This window comes from Ostrinia furnacalis, unplaced genomic scaffold (genome assembly GCF_004193835.3).
Source record: "Ostrinia furnacalis isolate ACB-3 unplaced genomic scaffold, ASM419383v2 OfSCF0074, whole genome shotgun sequence".
Lineage (NCBI taxonomy): Eukaryota > Metazoa > Arthropoda > Insecta > Lepidoptera > Crambidae > Ostrinia > Ostrinia furnacalis.
The window spans coordinates 293,796-304,360 of record NW_021130313.1 but is presented as its reverse complement, the minus strand read 5'-3'; the positions used below and the strand labels follow the sequence as shown (position 1 = coordinate 304,360).

The 10,565-nt window shown below is 36.8% G+C and overlaps 2 protein-coding genes across 2 annotated transcripts; one reads left to right on the top strand and one right to left on the bottom strand.

Annotated features, from left to right (window-relative positions):
* The first annotated feature begins 3,017 nt into the window (after positions 1-3,017).
* On the top strand, positions 3,018-5,506 carry Kdsr (3-ketodihydrosphingosine reductase). The gene is made up of 3 exons (XM_028301069.1): positions 3,018-3,636; positions 3,872-4,113; positions 4,527-5,506. Exons 1-3 carry the CDS (start codon positions 3,090-3,092, stop codon positions 4,737-4,739), a joined length of 1,002 nt encoding a protein of 333 aa, XP_028156870.1. The 5' UTR covers positions 3,018-3,089; the 3' UTR covers positions 4,740-5,506.
* Positions 5,158-9,963, bottom strand: LOC114350306 (uncharacterized). Its single transcript, XM_028301058.1, has 8 exons — positions 8,955-9,963; positions 8,646-8,803; positions 8,465-8,573; positions 8,222-8,307; positions 7,988-8,128; positions 7,635-7,734; positions 5,985-6,137; positions 5,158-5,728 (listed from the first exon to the last, which is right to left on the bottom strand). The coding sequence occupies exons 1-8, from the start codon at positions 9,553-9,555 to the stop codon at positions 5,622-5,624; spliced, it is 1,455 nt and encodes a 484-aa protein (XP_028156859.1). The 5' UTR covers positions 9,556-9,963; the 3' UTR covers positions 5,158-5,621.
* Positions 9,964-10,565: the final 602 nt, after the last annotated feature.

Sequence of the window (10,565 nt, the reverse complement as noted above, 5' to 3'; positions counted from 1 at the left end):
GTTGATCAGTATGGGCATGTATGGAAGTGCGCACATTATGCCGAATTGATTTGGCCGATTCTTCATACAAATTTAAATCGGGCCCAACTATTGGCCAACTAAAAATCGGTGGTCTGCGCCTAGTCTTACAAAAATTTAATGACATGTATTTCATTAAAATAATCTAGGTATCTATAAAACCTATCGAAAGGTAATTTTGAAAATAAGTAACGAGAACTAAAATAGCTTTGTCCAAAATTAGCATTTTCGATCCTTAACCTGTCATCATTATCTTAGTAAATCGAATCGTATCGAATGAATGTGAATGTAGTATTACATCCCTTCAACTGTCATTAGTGTCAGTTATCTGTCAGTGTCTGAGTGTCAATAATCAGTAATCCAGGGTGTGGAAACTTCCNACTAGTTTTACGACCGAAACCGAAACCGAAAACGAATTTCGGCGACGGTGTCTATTTCGGCCGAAACCGAAACCGAAACCGAAACCGAAACCGAAACCGAAACTTCCTTACAAGGCTCATATTTTGAGGGAAAAATAAAGAAAACGTTATTCTAATCAGTCAGTCTTTATTGTTTTCTCTTTAAATTGCATTAAAATTGAACGTATAAAGCGCCTTTTCACTCTAAGGTATCAAATTATGTATTAAAAAAGAAAAAGAAGGATTTATAGTCTAGATTTTTTTTTAATTACTCGCAATATTCAGGAAATCTACACAACCCGCCCTATGGTCGGGTCTTTTACCTTAATAATTTCTCAAAACAAAATTGGTAGTACTCGTACGTAAGTTAGTATCTACTGTAATTGCCACTTGAATACCTTGGTGATAAATACTAAAATGAACTTTGAAACTCTGAGTCCATAATATTATCACCATGAAATGCACTATAGTCATTTCATTACTAACTACCTAACTAATATTTGTTTACGTATAGAATTTGTGAACCAAAAAAAAATATGGGTTAGATTAAACTTGATTATTTTTTCTTTACTACCCGCTCTTATGTTATAACGAGATAAAACTTACAAATATAACAGCAAACAAACAAGCGAGCGAATCACGAAATTGGTTCTGATCAGATTCATTCACTCTTTCAACGCGCCGAACATGACCGATAACAGCGCGGAAACTCCCGAATGCACATTCGGTTTCGGTCGTAGTTTCGGCAAGTTTGCCGCCGAAAACGAAACTAAACCGAAACTCGTGTTTTTACCGAAACTCAACCGAAAACGAAACCGAAACCGAACATTCGGTCGGACACTAGATCATTCAGCTCCAAAGATAAACAACTTTGGTTCTAAGAAATACCTACCGATAGTGGCAATAATGGCAAGTTTCCAATTTATTTTTCTTTTAATAAAACTTGAAAATATAAGTAAAACTAATAATAATTGTGAAATACAAAAGTAACAGGACCCTAAAGTTGCGCATAACAAATATTCGCGCCATTTTGATCGGATTAGTCACGACAGTCATTCGGAGTGNTTCATACAATTTTTGACACATGCTGCATCTATCCTTATCTGTGGTGGTTATAGATGACCCACGCTGAACTGTCCCGCCAAACTCAATGACAGGGGGGCGCTACCATCGTTCAACTATATGGTTTCCAACATGGCAAAAATCGGAACCAGCGATTCGGTATTGACGGTGGCGCCCCGCTGTCAATGTCATCGACAGGACAGTCCAGTATTTTGGAACTATACTGTTGCCATTAAAAGAAATTAGTACCATTAGTTTTCCGCAACATGGCGAGGGTTTTTATGTTCCTGGTCGGGCTATAATAATAAAAAGCTTGTAAAAAGCTTGTAATAATAATAAAAAAGGGGCTTTTCGACCACTTTTCGACTGGTTTGCGATTATAATTTGCACTTTGTCTAGACCCACAGTTTTTATTATTTCAGATTTTTTTATAAACTTGTAATGTCAATGTGTATCATTTAGTACCAAATAAATATTTTTTCTTTCTTTCTTTCAAACTCGACTAAAAAGCCCGGTTCGAGCTCGTTTACCCGATGTGACCCACTGGCCGATGCACTGGGTTATGTGGGACTTCCTATGAGGGCCTGCTTATTAAAGGCCGAATGGCGCAGCTGGGTCTACCTACCCACTAAAACCCGACACGGTTACCATATCGGAGTTCAATGAAATGATGCCGCGAGTTAGTTTTATAATTTGGATAAATTAATGTAACTTGGAAAAAAGTAACATTTTTACTTAGTCGCGCGCTGATTGAGAAGGCGAAATTCAAAATATTTTTAAAGCAAGATCTGTCAAGGCTTAATCAAAATCGTCCACTATTTGTTTCATTTCATCCATACAAAAAAAAAACAAAAAACATTAATATTTTTTTACAGCAAAAGTGTCAGTATTTATTTGTTAGCCTAGGCGCAGACCATCGATTTTTTGTCAGCCGATAGTTTAGTCGGGTAGTTGATCAGTAAGGGCATGCATGGAAGTGCGCACATTATGCCGAATTGATTTGGCCGATTCTTCATACAAATTAAAATCGGGCCCAACTATCGGCCAACTAAAAATCGGTGGTCTGCGCCTAGTCTTACAAAAATTTAATGACAATGACATGTATTTCATTAAAATAATCTAGGTATCTACATTTAAAACCTATCGATAGGTAATTTTGAAAATAAGTAATGAGAACTAAAATAGCTTTGACCAAAATTAGCATTTTCGATCCTTAACCTGTCATCATCATTATCTTATTATGTGCCTTAATAAAACACAGCGTTCTGTTGAGAGAGCAGTCTATGATCTTTGCCTAATTTTAGTCTATGGTATAAGAAAACTTACCAATTGTCTCTGCTTTATCATCTAGTTTACCTTCTTCATACACCAGCTGGCACCACTTTCTATGTATTATTATTCTGTCTAATGGCTTCAATGGTGCGAATTTAGTAGTATCATTATCTTAGTAAATCGAATCGAATGAATGTGAATGTAGTATTACATCCCTTCAACTGTCATTAGTGTCAGTTATCTGTCAGTGTCAATAGTTATCAGTAATCAGTTGGTCGAAGTCGGTCATACGCGTTCGTAATTTTGTTTTAATTGGTTTACAAAAGTAAGCGGTAAATAATGTTTCTGTACATACTTTCTATATTTCTTACAGTCACGAGTCTCGTGGCTTATGTTTTATATCATTCATTGGACAAAAAAATCGTGTACAAAAGCTTGCGAAACAAGCATGTCGTTATCACCGGCGGTTCCAGCGGTATTGGGAAGGCGGCAGCGATAGAAGCAGCCAGGTTAGGAGCCAATGTAACGATTATAGGCCGCGATGTTGGCAAACTGTGTGCGGCTGTTACTGAAATTCTTGAAAATTGTGCTGATAAGAAAGAGCAGAAGGTGGTCTATTCAGCCATAGATGTTACATCTAACTATGATGATATACAGAAACATTTTACAGCTATCGAAGCAGAAATGGGCCCTATATTCATGCTTGTTAATTGTGCTGGTACTTGTATTTGTGGTCAGTTTGACCAGATGAAGGTGGAGGATATAAAGATGATGATTGATCTGAATTATTTTGGCTCTGCATATCCCACGAGATATGTGCTCCCAGGCATGAAGGAACGAAATGAGGGTCTTATAGTGTTTGTGTCTTCTGAAGCTGCATTTATTGGTTCGTATACTTACATACATTTATTTAATAAAAAACTTTTTTTGGGTTGTACATTCAGCATTAGTTTGTGACACCCAAAGTGGCCAAAAAACCTTATTCCTAAAAGTGTAACAAACTATTTGACACTGAATGTGTATTGTGATTATTACTTTATATCCTGTGCCTCCCAAAATCATGTCTTATAAGTTCGCAATATTTTAAAAGCATTGCAAATAATTTGTATTATGTATTTCAGGTATATATGGCTACACAGCGTACAGTGCTGGCAAATGGGCAGTCCGAGGTCTAGCAGAAGCACTAAACATGGAACTTGTTGGTACAAATGTTCGCTTAACTCTGGTGTTCCCTCCAGACACTGATACACCTGGCTTCGCAAATGAGGAGCTTTCTAAACCTAAAGAGACTAAACTCATTTCTGGCTCTGGAGGTCTGCATTCTCCTGAAGAAATTGGGAAAAAATTGATTCAAGATGCAATGGTGAGAATCATGTTTTGTTAATTGTTTATCAGCAGTAATAACTTCTGTTTTGTCCTTGCCTTAGTACTTTGATGATAGGTTAAAGTTGAGACACCATAATTTAGGATTGAGAAAAACTTTCTTTTTCAAACTGTTTATTAGTTTAGTTTTATTTAACATCATTATTATCTCAAAGTAAAAATTTTGAAAATATCTGCTGTATGCTAAATGTAAATACCTAATTAAAATTCAAACTGACTAATGTTACAAAAAAACTTATGAATATTCTATAGATACACAATAGCACTGGAGCACAGCTCATGACATTGATTGATTTTCTTTTTGTTCTTCTAATTAAGATTTTTATTTTTTACCTGCTATGATGTAATGGCCTTTGCAATTTTAAATCTAATTTTATTTTATTTTATTTACAGGCTGGAAAAACATACTCTGTTATTGGCTTCTCTGGAAAAGTGCTGGCATTGTTAAATGGTGGATTAGTTGAGAGCACTTCTCAGGTTTTATTGCAAATATTTAGTATGGGCCTTCTACGGGCCATTGCTGTGAGTATTATTTTATCTTTCCACAAAATTGTCAAGGATGGTCTGAAAGAAAAGGCACAAAAAGAAACGCAGAAAAGTAAATAAAACAAACAAGACAGCATCATCCCTCAAATGTTTTTAAAATAATAATAATGATAATAATAAATACACTTTATTGCACACCAAAGATAAGAACAGAAAGAAAAGGAACACACAAGGTACAACTAGGCGGTCTTATCGCTATGAAGCGATCTCTTCCAGACAACCTATGGTGAGGACAGTTACTTAAAAAAAAATATGAAGGGGAAGGCGGTAAAATGAAAGTATTATATACAGAAATTATTTTAATGAAATTAAAAAGCATTTTCTTATTAGATCATTTGTTTTGTCATCTGTAGTATGATTTGGAGAGAGATTACTTTCATGATTATTGCTATAATAAAGTACAGTTTTAGAGTTTTTTATGATTACCTACCTATAATTAGTTTATAAATGCTTCATTCGACTTCAAAGCCTAGTTGTGTATGTTTTTATTGTTGGCTTAATATTGTGTACACTGGTCAATATGTTATTTATAAGTATCTTAGTTTTTGTATTAAATTGTATCAGTTTTTTTATGTTTACTGATTTAGTTGATGGGACAAAATTAATTTAACGTTGTGGTTATAATTTACCTGAGCATTTAAATTTAGTATTAATAAATAAATTACATGTTCAACTTAATTCCGAGATATAATAATTTATTTTTAGTTAAATTAAGTTAACATATTTATTCTGAGCTTATTTTCAGTTTAGGGAAATGTACTGTCACAATAACCATTACAAATTATTATTATAATGATAAGCATTTTAACCTGCATTTTAACTCTGTAGTTAATATAAATTATTTTTAGCAAGCTGCTCTGGGCACTTAATAAGATATAATGTTTATTTTTAATAAAAGTTTACATTTGGTGTAATTTACATTGTTATTTATTTATTTAATCATCATGGCGGGCCTTTGCACGTGTTCTGTAGGTATTCGAGCTTGAAGCCTCGTCCGACGTATCCTTCATCTGATCGAAACCAAATTGCTATTGGGCCGGCATTACTGTCTGTGAAAAAAAAGAATAATAAATTGACTTTTTATGCGGTCGGTTCTTGTAATTTTCATAATGTTAGCTACCTAAAGTCAGATTATTTCAGGTTTTCAACTTCCAACTATTCACTTTTGTGTGATTTTCATTCCAAGCCACCAAATAGCTTTTTTGTACAGTAAATAAGTACCCAACCACGACTAAGCCATGTGGCCGTTATATTGTTGTTAAATACTCTGATGTCTTATTAGTTTGATAAATATTTTAACTAAACCTGTGACTGGTGCATCTAAGGAGAAGTCCTGTAGAACAGCGCCGTCGTTCAGGCGATCGCCACAAAGCCGCGTCGCTGATATCAGCAGCCAATCACTCGGACAGTTGAAGATTTCCACCCCTGCCTGCCCGTGCGGGATCACGGGCAGACCATCTGGAAGTGGATAGTTAGTCAACTTATCTCTCACTCACTCTATTACTTTGGGTAGGTAAGTGGCAGCTACGTATTTAAATAAAACCACCCGACTCCCCCCCGACTCCGTGATATGTTATCTATCTAAGTAGGGTAGACCGGGGACAATAGTACCATTTTTTGGAAATTGTTAAATATTGAGAAACCTAATGAAATATAACTTATTCTGTTAGGATGCTGTAAAAACTAGACTCTTAAGCTACAAATTTAAGCATGCAGAGTTGAACTATTCTTTCGAATACTTAATGAAAAACCAATTTGAACTGTACGATGTCTCATGTTACAATTGACCCCTACAACGGGTCAATTGTACCAATAATATATGAGGCAATAAAAGTTGTTGTGTTTATCTAATCATCACCTTTATTGGTATTCTGTACTCTTAATCTCCTACAATCATCAGTATTTATTAATTGAGATCGAAAATATTTAGGAACAAGTATGAAAAATCAACACTTAAGTTTAAAAACAAAACAATAACTTTTCTTCCATAAAAACAAAAAAACTAACTGTTTCTACATAATATGCCATCTATTTGGCTCGGATATTGCTTCTGAAACAACAATAAGCATTAATAACAATGATAGAAATATCAAAACTGAAAAATCTATTTTTGTATGAGGGTACAATTGACCCCTGGTACAATTGACCCTGATTATTTATACCTACTACTGCTTCGTCTTTTTAAGATTTTTTCATAAGCCTGTTCATAAAGGAATAGATCCGTTGATCCGCGATCCGTACTTTTGACTCCAGGCTCCAGGCTTTGAGACCAGGCTTTACCTACTTATTTAATAAAACACGTTAAGTATGTATTTAATTAATGCTTAATGCATGCAACTATGAATGAGCCTAGAATATTTCAGTAGGTAGGTATGCCTAAAATTGTAAAAATAATAACCATGTGAATGTTTTATAATAACCTATTTTATTATAACTAATTTAAAATATTATGTAGTAAGTATAAAATAAGGTTCCGGGGGTTAATTGTACCACGGGGTTGATTGTACCGCTACAATTGAATTAAAACGTACTGCGGCTGGGCAAAAAACAAAAATCCTTCCTGTACACCTTCGTTTCTCAGCGCAAGCGCCGCCGACTAGTGAGCGGATGGAAACACAAAAAGCGCATATTCTGACGCTATGCACACAACCTAACGTCGCTTGTATGAAGAAATATCGCCGATGGTACTATTGACCCGTGGTACTATTGTACCCGGTCTACCCTACTTATTTAGCGTGGACAGAATGAGGCGCGTGACTACGCTTGTAGAGCGACGTGGTCCTCAACATATCCAAGGTTCGTGTTCTAAATGATGTCCACAGCTGGACATAGGCCTCCCCCAAGGATTTTCCACCACGGCCGGTCCTGACTACTGGCTGCCCACATCCAGGTACTTCCCGTATATCCAACCAAGGTATAATAACGTAATTTAAGGAACATTAATATTGCTCTTACCCAAGTCATAGTTGACAATTTGCATGTAATCGACGTTGGTGTATGTCACGCTGCAGGTTTCGGCGGCGCGACGTATGCACATTGCATAATTTAGATTGTTCTAGAATAGGAACAGAGACAGGAATGTATTCATAATACTTATTGGAATTAATTTTCATTCAATTGAATCTACTCTGCAGCTTTAGGCCGGTTTTCCACCAAGGTGGAGCGTAGAGGAGAAATGTTTTGAATAACCATAAGATTTCATTCGTCAATTTCATTTAATCGATTGGTTATTCAAACTTACTGGTTACCTACTTCGTCTTGGTGGAAAGCGGACCTTAAGGCCGCAATGTGGAATACAAAAGGCATACCAAATAACTGGGAGCTCTTGGTATTCCAATTTCTGATCTATCTCTGAAGTTGAACGATTCCAAAAATCCTTGTGGTTCCGTGTAATATTGGAGGCACCCCGTTGGCGCTGTTAATTCGTCAGCTGAACCCAGCTGGGTCACCTTTAAAAATATGGTTTTGTTATTTGTGTTGTTAATATGTTTTCAGTAATGCGGTAACTATAGGTAGGTTAAGCGATTAACATTATTATTTACCTTGATCGAATATAATCTGGATTCTGGTGACGCGGTTTGAACAGACAGGTAAATTGGCCCGTCAGTATCTCCAACTTCGATGAATACTGAATTAAAATTAGTTAAATATAGCAACGAATAGGATGAGGTATGAGGTAGGACACAACTTATTATAATTTATTAAATGCAAGTTAAAATTGCGCAGAAATGTAAAATATTTTTGAACACGAGGTTACAACATTACCCGAGACTAAGATGCCTTACCGTGTTGACCGGTGTTGATTCCGCAAAGAATCGGGACATAGCTGTTCGTGTTTTGACCTGATACCACGAATTGGTCTTGCTGACATGTTCCAGCAGTAGGTCCCAGTAACTGAAATACAAATATAAAGTTAAGCTAGTAAAACAGCACTCAATTCTCCTCCCCTATAATATAGAGCCTTACTTCAAAAGTAGCAAAGTCCAAACGGATCTGTGTGATGTCATCAGATGCCTTGTTCAGTGTGAATGTACACGATATTCTGTCTGCACTCGGTGTAGGAAACCCTGGGTTTGTGAACCATCCTACTGGCTCTGATGACTGCCCGTCACATGGGAACAGAGCTGTAGGGATACAACAAGAATATCTTTGTAATGAAAGTCAATCATCAGCCAAAAGTTGCAATTTTGTTGTGCAGTGTTATAAACTCATATATTGGTTTAATTACGCGTAAGTACCCAGATTAATGAAAAGAACAACAGAAGATTGACTTACTGACGCAGCATGTTCCATACCCATCAGCACAAGTCCCCATAGTAGAACCTCCATTGGACTGACATTCATACTCATGAAGACAAGTCCCTTCCAACCCACTACTGGATATGCAAGTAACATGGTCAAACTCTACCACTTCAAACACCTCCAGAAACTTCGTTCTTGCAGCCTGGTTCCCAGCAAGCTTCTTTGCCTGTAGCGAGGATACACCAGGACATCTCTTGACAATTTTTTTCTTATGCTTTGTTCTTCTCATAATATTTACAACATTTATGGTATTGTTGTAATGTATGACTTCCACTGGTCTTCGGGTGCTGTTTCCAACAGGACTGTAATATTCGCTGGTCACGTGCAAGTTTGAAGATCCAAACAATTCAGGGCTTCGTATTTGTTTTCTTGTAGAATTTGGCTGCATATTGCGCGGTGCTTCATGATCGTGTTTCAATTTGGATGGCATGTGCCTTGCTTCTTTCGTGAATGAGTCCTTCTCAAAATCCCGCATTTCTTGTTTGTTGATGACCGTAGCCGGATACCATTTATCACCACGAGTCTGCAGTAACACACATAGCAGGATGGTAGCGTAATATTTGAATCTATGCATGTTTTGGTCACCGGCAGCGAATGTCTACTTTGTATGGTGTGTGACAATGTTATAGATGGTGCACTTGAACTGCAGCGCAAACGATGCACTTGGCTGCACCTAGGGGCACTCGGGCAGCATGACGGATGTAATTGTCTAGAAACCGTTCTGGTTTGTTTTGTCCTACTTTTCTGTTGGCGATACCTTTGATAAATCGGTCGGTGGTGGCTTGGCAACGTTAGTAGAATGTAATATACAACAAAGTAAGTTGATAGGATATAATATTAATAAATGAATTGGTGCAATCGAAACGCACGCCTCCATGTCCTGTGGTTGAGTTCTCCTCGAAATATTGGGTTCGGTCTCCAGGTGGGGCACAAAAACTGAAATAAACATGTTTTACTGCGTTCATGTCTTATAATGATGATATTGCCTTAATGACTTTAGGCCTATCGATAGTAACTGTATCGTCTGTATCTACCTAAGCCGTAAGGTAAGAAAAAGCCATTATTTCGTCATTTGTCGATATTCCCAGCTAACCGAAATGTATCGACAAGCGGCTAGATATCAAACGAGTTAACGTGTTTAGGTCACAGGCTCAAAACAAGCGAAAAGCTCAGACATTGCAGGCCGCGCCCTGTCTAATAATCCCACACGTGTTGAATGAATGCGGGCTTACATTGCCATGTAATTGAGATCGTGTATGTTAATAGATAGGTTTGTATTTATTGGCAACAGCTCTGAGTTATTTTTCTTTGAAGGAATTTGCTAGAAGTTTCTCCAATGTGTCAATTACTTATGTAAAGTAACTATCCCAGAATCGACCTCAAACCAAAACTTACCTACAAGGTAGGTACCGATTTACATACAGTATGGTTTCTTCTCTACATAGCTAGGTTAATATATTCTATTTAACCTAGAAAGACGTAAGTAGGTATTACAAGTTAGAATCTAAAGACTTTTCGTCGTGTCTCCGTGCGTCGTCGACATCGAATCGAACCTACAACCCACTCAGTCTGAACCACCGCGCC